This window comes from Geospiza fortis, unplaced genomic scaffold (assembly GCF_000277835.1).
Source record: "Geospiza fortis unplaced genomic scaffold, GeoFor_1.0 scaffold55, whole genome shotgun sequence".
Classification (NCBI taxonomy): domain Eukaryota; kingdom Metazoa; phylum Chordata; class Aves; order Passeriformes; family Thraupidae; genus Geospiza; species Geospiza fortis.
This window is the reverse complement of record NW_005054308.1, coordinates 2,021,755-2,030,914: the sequence shown is the minus strand read 5'-3', so window position 1 is coordinate 2,030,914 and position 9,160 is coordinate 2,021,755. Positions and strand designations below refer to the sequence as shown.

Sequence of the window (9,160 nt, the reverse complement as noted above, 5' to 3'; positions counted from 1 at the left end):
GAGGGGGGGGCCCTCAGGGGGGATCGGCCCTCATGGGGGATCGGCCCGCGTGAGGGAGTGGCCCTCGGGAGGGATCGCGCTGTGCGAGGGAGCGGCCCTCATGAGGGGATCGGCCCATGTGATGGAGCTGCCCTCAGGAGGGAGCGTCTATGGGGCAGGGACGCGGGACACGGGACGTGGGACACCGGACACCTTCAGCGGATCTGGCGACTCCGGGCCCTTGCGACCCTGTGCCAGCGCCTCGCCGCCCTCACAGGGAAAAAACTCCCGTATGAAAATGGAGTCAATAAATCGTGTGTGTGATAACCCCTGTACTGCTCCGACCCCGTGTTTCGTTACCTGAAAAAATAGAGCGTATAGAAGCAGAATGATTTGGGTTAAAGGGACCCCAGATAAAATCCTGTTCCCCCCTGCCATGAGCAGGGACACTTTCTGCCGCACCCGCTTGTTCCAAGCCCCATCCAACCTGGCTGTGGGCACTTCAGGCGTGTCTGGATTTCCAAGTGAAGGGAGATACAAGTGCACACAAAAACCGGAATAGAGCCCGTATGCTTTGAAACTTTATTGGTTTAGACACAATCTGAAAAAATACTATGCATTCCCAATTGCAATTCATATTAAACAAGCATATACATGTGGTTATATTATTATTGATTTTAAATTAAAATCGAAACCATTACAGAAAGACTGCTGCATCTTCAGAGAACTTTGCAACAATTAGTTTTCATAGGAGATTGCTAAAATCAATCTCGTGTCCCAATATGCTTTTGGTCGTTATTTTATTTTACATAATTTCTTATTTTTACAACACATTTAGTTTAGCCACACATTCTGAATGACTTCATACCAATGGTGAGGACAAAGTGCTGGAGGAACAACGGATTTTATAAAAGAGCTTTTATTGGATGTCAGTTCACGAGAAAATCTTATGAGCAGTTTTGAGAAAGGTGAAAATTTAGTTCTTTACAAAAGTTTCCATAGATGACTCTTTGATATACATGCTAATATACCAAAACTGAAAAATTTTTAGTAACAGTTAGGATTTTTTTACACAAATGTATATGTTAAATTTTACCCCCCTTCACTTTCAGTTGAAAATACAATAGGCAACACTTACCAAAATGCCTCATTTGTTGGCTGCTTTTACTTTGCTAAAATACATAACAAAAAGCTGAAATGAAGGGCTTAAAGGGACTCCAGATGCCTCAGAAAACATTTTTCTTTGGAAGAATTCAAGGGATCTAAAACTTTTTCATTTCTGGGCTACAGGCATCCAGATTTCTCTCAAAAGCTTCATTGTTTCACAGGAGCAAAGGTGGTATAGAAACCACCAAATGTGTAAAATATTGAAGAACATCAGTTCCAAGAAGAACAATGATTAATTCTGATTCCCCCCTCCCCACCCAGAGAATACCAAAGTGAACTAAAGATACAAAAGGTAGGCCAATAGAATTGCCTCTAAATAAAATGCTTTTTCAATTTTTTTTCTAAGGCATCAAGAGGTCTTTAAGTCACCTATTACCATGCAAAAATAGTATATTCTTTCCCATTTTACATTCATCTTGTAGCATTTATTTACATATAGATCAGCAGTTTGTGCTTTTAACACATGTAAAACTAAAAAAAAAAAAAAAACTAAATTAATTTTTTTCATTCCAGAAGTTAAGGTCAGATTATTTTGTTACACATGAGAATTTCATATTCATGGCAACAACGAGACTGGACTTTACTGTTGCTGATAGATACTGACTAACAGATTGCAAAATGGTATTTTATCAATAAAAACTCACCATCTCCGTCTCACCTAATGTGCATCAAGCATTTTAACTTGCAAATGTGCCTTTCAGGACAGAATTATTCCATGTATTCCCTGCCCACATGGGGTTAAAGACTCTGGTCTGGTTTCTGCTCACACTTTGTGCATTTTGGCAGAACAGATTTTTTCTCTGTGCATATATCAAGCAAAGAACATACAAAATATATAACTAAGCAAGAGCCTCTTCCTGAAAAATGTATTTTATTGTGGTTTTTTATATATAAGACATTCTTCCAGTGATTCCACAGGCATAGCACCAGGCCCAGGAAGAACCAAGAATGCAGTACTGCAACTCTAAAACTGACTGCAAAAAGAGTTGCCACTCTTGAAGATGAACAATAGAAACTAATTTCGTAATTATTTATCTTAAGGTAAAAAAAAAAAAAACAAACCCAAAACCAAACTGGTTATTGGACAGTCATGGGGATTTTTCCTTGGTGGTCACAAGAAGTGTTTCAGTTTAAGACAGCTCAATACAAAATAAATATGCCTGGAATTTGAAGAGAAGCAGGATTGAGCCTAGCTTATGCCTTATGCATGTCTGTTTTTCAATTGTTAATCTCTTATATCGTTATGATTGTAGTGAGACAGTGACCTGCAGAGGAAAATCGGATTATACAAGAATAAAAGAGAGCTTTTAGTTTATTTATATAATTTTTCACAAGTTCTGAAAGCATTCACACTTTTGGTGTGACAAAGTCAGATTTTACATTATCCAAGTGTGGCCAAGTCTGCTTTTTTTTTTTTTTTCTTATTCTTTTGGTATTCATATATTTGGCTCTAATGCATCTGACATTTTGCATCAAATACCAAAAGAAGAATATAGATATGTTATTCGGGGTCATATATGTAAAAATAATGGCCATCAAAGCTGTAAATAAACTCATATTGGAATCTTCTGTACTTATAGAGAGTTTAGTTGTCTCAAAAAGCCTGAAATCACCTTAAGAGAAAAGTAAATCAAATTCAAATGGCAAAAAAAACCAGCAAAAAATAGCTTTTCTCTACTTTCTTAGATGACTAGGTTTTGGGGGGTTTTATTTTAAAACTGTTGCATTAAAACAGACAGGAAATTGTACTGAATTTAATTCTCCATTGCTTTGAAGCTTGTGTATGTAATGATTGTCTTTTGGCTGATACAAAAAGGATATGAACTAAACTTCACTGAGATAAAAATCCTTTATGACTTGACCCAAAGAGCCAGATTTTATGCAATAATCGCTATTCTCCACTGACGTGGCAAATTCCCCAGGGATGCTACTGCTGCATACATTGGTGAAAAATGATGATCCCATCAGATCTCAGATATTTCTGTACTTGCTTTGGACTGATATGAGTCACTGCACTGAAATCAAATGAGGAATCAGATGCATAAAGGGATCCAGACAAACGCACATTTGATAAATCAAACTGCCACATTCTTTTGAGTCATTATGTTACTGATACGGTTTCCTCTGCATCATTTTATTCTGAAATCACTGCAATAAATCAGTCTTCATAAAACACTAACTTATTAATTCAATTTATTTCATTTGGAAGCATGCAACAGAAGTTCAGAGAGAAAATAAGATACTGTTTAGATTAAAAATTTAAACTTTTAGCTTCAGAAGTCTACAGTGGATTCCACTATAAGAGAGAAAATAAGTGTGCTTCCACTGTCCTAGCAAAGATCTAGCAGGCACAGCTCCATGCTAGCATGTACTGGTGCAACAAACATCAGCTAGTAAAATACACAGATATTTAGGACCCTGTTCAGCAGAAAGAAGCTATCAACAGTCCAAGTATTCAAGCAACTTGACATGACAGTTTTCTCTTTGCCTTGTACCATGCTTTGTACCAAGAGAGAGCTCTAGAGTCTGTTCCTACTCCTTGTGAGACTTATCCCCTTTCTGATGACCACAGAAATATAAGGTTTTATCCAGACAACTTGCTGGTTATCCCAGAGAGGCCATTGGAGGTGATGCCAATGGGATTTGATGCTTCCAGATGTCTGACCATAAAGACGTTCCCATAACAGGCCCTTCTGCCACCACACGCACTGTTCTGCCTTGCACAGCAATGGCCAACACAGCCTTTAGCCCATCCCCATGAGTCTTTTGGGGCAGTATTCCTTCCCCTTCCATGGCCAGATAAAGGATAGGATGCCCTCCACTGCTGCATCTCAGGCTGGCCTTTTCCCAAACCTTTTCATTTTGCTAAGCCCCATCCAGAATCACAGCTTATTCCTTGTGCTCAATTTCTTTAGCACTGTTTCTGAAGGGAGTTAGTCCAGCTGGACTATGCAGTATTAGCAGCATATGAAGTAATAAATTAGAGATTGGGAGCATATGGATTATCATGAACTCCCACCTAAAGCCACCACAGAGCCAGTGATGCTTTTCCAACCTTCTCTGTTTGAGCAGTTCAGATGTCCTTGAGTGCACTGGACTGAAGGAGCCCTAATGCAGAATCTGCATACCATGGGTAAATTGTTTGGATGAAAAGGAAATAGAGGGAATTCTGTGCTATTGCTTCCTACCCTGTTCTTGTAATTTCCAGGTAACATGAATCCATTAGATGTAATATACTAATAGGTCTATTAAGTACAAATAGTGGGAAATTCCTTCCTATTTCTGTTCTGGTTGTTAAGTCATCGATGATTAAATCAAAGCAATGTCATTTATGTCCTGAAAAATATAAAAACTATCACTTACTATATAAACCAATATCCAGCTTGAAGTTCCAAATCAGAGAAAATAGACTTTTACTTTCACCATCAGTCACTGATTATTTGAGGTAGACCACATTATTGAATTACTTATTATTTTAGTTTCTAATATATTAGGTTGTATACAATCAAATATCAACAGACATACCTGAAATTTTCCCTATTTTAACTAGAAATGTTTGTAGTTATTTAAAAGATATACTTCCATAATTTACTTGGTCATAGATTGAAATTTCTGCATATTTTGTGGCAATTTAGCATAACTTTTAGTAGTGCCTTACTGTATACGTAAAGTAAAAAAGAAATTGTATCACACTTGATGGCAAAAATAAGGTAAAATATGGTTAGTGATGAAATCCTAGAAAAATGAAAGGCTCAAATGTAAGACTCAGATGCTTATCCATTTCAGCAGTGTCGTTCTGGCTCTGTAGTTTTTGAGTATTATTCTAATATTGCTATGAAGTCCATTACTCAGAAGATTCTTCCCGTGATTTCAGATGGAGATGCTTGAATATAGCTCTTCTATTTGTTTTTTGAAGTAATCTCTCAGTTCTGGTCTCTTAGCCTTTAATGTTGGTGTCAGCAAACCGTTTTGCACCGAGAACATATCAGAGTGAATATAAATGGCTTTGACCTAAAATAAAAGAGGAATATATTTATAGCAAAGGTTACAGGCATCACACTGAATAAGCATTAATTTTTTTTGCTGTGCTTCCCTCTGGTGGTGCCTAAAGTCCAGGGCACTCTTCTGCTGAGTCCCCAGGATTTCTATCCCCTGCCCACAGAAGGGAGCTCTCCAAGAGAATGAGCACATAAATTGCTTTTCTGTATGAAAGCAAGGCCGGAGCACAGTGAGGCAGTGCACAAGGGATGGTGTGAGATCATCACTGCAGTTTCACACAGCTGAAAGGCAGTGAGGAAGAGGGCGAGGGCAGGGAGTTGTGCTAGGAAACCTCAACTTAACCCCAATGCAAAAGTAAACAGCACTGATTCAATATTGCAAAATTATCATGAAGCTTTTCAGGCACAAAGCATGTACATGATGATCATCTTTAGCTAATTAAAATGATACAGATCTTTCAGGCAGCACAAATGGCATTTCACAAGGCTGCCCTTGTTTGAGGCAGTGGCTCTGAGCACAGTGGGGAGCCTGGCAGCACAGATGGGAGTGAGCTTTTCCTTCCCGTGCTGGTGTGGGGGAAAGCAGAAAACTGCTGCGTGACTGGTCAGAGCCCACCGATTTAAGACAAAATTCCCCAGCCATCTGCTGCTTTTGTGATTCCCCAAGCCAGACTGCTTTGCAGTTTGTTTGGCTGGGAGCTGCAGCAATATAGGCTGCAAATCCATTTTCCATTCCTTAGATATGTGATTCATCTTTCCCTGTAAGCATCATGGTCCAGGCCCTGCCCCCATGCAATCCTTCATAAATCAGTCTTCACACTATTAATGCTCCCCTATTTGCTGCACTAGCTTTCAGATCCTGGAAGCTGATGGTTGTAGAAGTCACACTTGTCATTCCCAAGACACAAATCCAAGCTGCAGATGAGGATGGGGATGATAAAGAGTATCCCCATAAACAGGGGATCCCATTCCAAATGAATATTAGCCACAGTATCTGGCTCAAAATTTGGTTTTAAGATTACATGTTGCAACAAAGATGAAGTTTTGAAGCCCTTTAATTTTGAAAATGGTATCATTTTTTATTCTATTCTCTTATTATTTTATTCCAATTTTTAGAAAGATGACAAGACTTTCCTCACTACTTTATACTTTATTAATTGTAAACTGCTGGTGAAATCGATTACATGAGGATATTTCATACTGTGAAGACCATGGCAGAGGCAAACAAGACTTATTGGCACAGACAATTATGTGCATTAAAAACTATGCTTTATACTGAATTATTTTTAAATAAATTTCTTTTTTGCTGCCATTTCATTTGCATAGGTAATTGAGAAATTAAGAATAATAGGGTTATGTTTAATGATGCTTCTGCTCCACTCCAATATGGTGAATTACTCATTAGAATTATCACCCAGAAACAGTCTGAACAAAAGCAAAAAAGCCCTTGCTAATTATATGTAATGATTAAGATGCTTGGTTTTTTCAACAGAAATAAACATTTGACATTTTAAAGTGGGGTGGATAATTTTTCTGTGTTTTTAATGCTATATAGACCACAGTTGATTTCAGATCTCCCCTTCTGAAGTGTTTGTAGCTCTATTGCAGAAATATTTACACAAGCAGGAAAGAACTAGTGCCCAGACTAAAGATAAAGAAACCAGCAGCATTTCCAGGTCAGGTATAAGAGTAGTAATTAGTGACCCAATTTCTAACAGAGCTTTCAGTGGCAGAAAAGTCAGACTCCTACAGATGTTTATCTTGACCTCTGGTTTTCTGGAGATTATCCATGTCCCCAGTTAAGATTTTGACCTCTGCACCCAAAACTTTCACTAAATTTAATTCAAATTTCAGACATGGGTGGGAAGCAGAATCACAGCAAATGCATTTTTCCAAAGGAATAAATACAGCTTGCCAGCAATAAAGCTCTTTCCAAAAATATCATGTGCAGCTGCAACAAAGATTTGTAGTAACATGATAAATGCTGACAAATCCTTCTGCTATACAGACAAATGGCCTGTCTGAGCACACTGAAGGATGTTTCATTTTACCTGCTCAAAGGAGTGAAGCCCACTCTCCTTCCCTAACCGTACCATGTCTTCCATTATCGCCTGCTGCAGTTCCTGCATTAAAACACAGAAATTCCTCATGAGCTACCATTGTCAACCTTACATGCAATTAATGCTCACTGTTCACAAAAAAAAAGTGTTTCTGAGCAAAGTTCAAGTACCTTACTAACAGTTAGTATGTAATTAGCCAAATTCTGTTGTAATGTATAAGCATTACACTTAAATGTGGTGATGTTGAGTGTCTCCTTGGTATAAAAAGTATGGTTCTATTTTCAAACCAGCAATGTGACATAGCTGTTAAATTCACAGTCCTTCAGCCATCTGCCAAACTTCAATGCAGAATCACTGCCCACAGACAGTGGAATGGTTCAGTGGCATCAGTATTTACTGATGTGATCCAATGCAGTTCCTCAGTATTAGAGAGCATGTGTTTAAGACTGGGGTCCTTTTTATAGAATCACAGAATGTCCTGAGCTGGAAGGGACCCACAAGGACCATGGGATCCAACTCCCAGCCCTGCACAGAGCAGTCCAAGAGTCACACCACATAACACTGAGAGTATTATCTAATTGCTCCTTGAGCTCTGTCAGAATTGATGGTGTGACCAGTCCCCTTGGAAGCCTGTTCCAGCTCCCAGCCACCCTCTCTGGGAAAAACCTTTTCCTAATATCCAAACCTCCTCTGACACAACTTCAGGCCCTTCTCTCTGGTCCTGTTGCTGGTCACCACAGAGAAGACCAGCAATAAGTCTTGTTTAGTTGTCTTATTTAAGAAATCTAAGCAAACACAACCTCTCCTCCTGCTGTACTGTTGTTCTCTGCAAGAGAGACTCTTGGCCCCTCCACACCAGCACTGGCAGCGGTTGGTACCACCAGTCAACACATATCACTGGATCCAGGTCAACCCTGCTGAATGTTCAGTGAGGAAATAATTCTTGTCACTGAAATTGTCATTCCTAGACACAGTATTGTGCACACATAATGCTACAGCAAAAAAAAAAAAAAAAAAAAAGTCTGTACTGCAGATACAAACCTTATTTTTACAGAGTTCTGCATATGTTCCTTCAAACCCTCTTTTCTTTGCCCAACCTGGCATGACTTCGGAATCAGGCACCACAATTCCCACCAGGAAGGCCTGTAGGTAAAGGAGAAGGAGAGTTGCAGGCTAAAGCTGAACCATATTCCAGGCTCCACATTGAAGTGAATACACAAGTCAGCTGAATTTCTGCATTTTTACCACTTCTTGTTTAATTATGTCAATAATTTGCTAACATATCATCATGAAGTACATTCTGATGTCTGTGCCTTTTTCTCAGATAAAAGGTTGTCTGTGACTCCATTTACCAGCAGTTTTAATATCCTCAGCTGGGTTTGTGCTCCTCCTGGACATTAATAATTCACATGGCCCTGCAAATCCCAGGCAAACTCTGATGCCAAGGGAAGGCTCATGCTTGTGAGCCTTGAATGCAGAGGATGAATCGCCATGGCTTCAGAAGCTGTAAGTGTGTGTATAAATGTGCAAATTAACAGAACAAGATTGGTCAGAATGGGCAGGAAGTGTTGAGGGCAGCAGTGGCTTTGCCTTTTCCTGGCTTACCACAGGCATGGTGGCAAAGGACAGCATTGGAGACCCAAAGAGTGACACCAAAGCCAACTTAAAAGCTTGATCTTTGGTCACAGCATTCTCTAAGCTGTTCAGGGTCACACCAGCAGCTCAGTTCCTGCCTGGCTGTCAGCCAGCTCCAAAGCAGGAGGCAGACAACGTGGTGTGATCCACTCTCATTTTCCCTTCCTTCAAGCCCAGCTCTCTGTCTTCTAACTACTAAGAGTGAAGTAAGATTTTCTGAAAGCTTGGTTTGTACCTGCAGGCTGTCTCCATGGACATAGATCTGAGCAACAGGGTCACTGCGGATGTAGATATTCTCTATCTTCTCCGGTGCAATGTATT

The 9,160-nt window shown here is 39.5% G+C and overlaps 1 protein-coding gene across 1 annotated transcript in view; it reads right to left on the bottom strand.

Annotated features, from left to right (window-relative positions):
- Positions 1–538: 538 nt before the first annotated feature.
- ACSL6 (acyl-CoA synthetase long chain family member 6) overlaps positions 539–9,160 on the bottom strand; it is a 56,314-nt gene continuing 47,692 nt past the window's right edge. The window contains 4 exon segments of the mRNA XM_005418679.3: positions 539–5,157; positions 7,196–7,267; positions 8,246–8,347; positions 9,075–9,160. The exon segment at positions 9,075–9,160 is cut by the window's right edge and continues 32 nt beyond it. Of these exon segments, the coding sequence (XP_005418736.1) occupies positions 5,017–5,157; positions 7,196–7,267; positions 8,246–8,347; positions 9,075–9,160 (401 nt within the window). The 3' untranslated portion in view covers positions 539–5,016.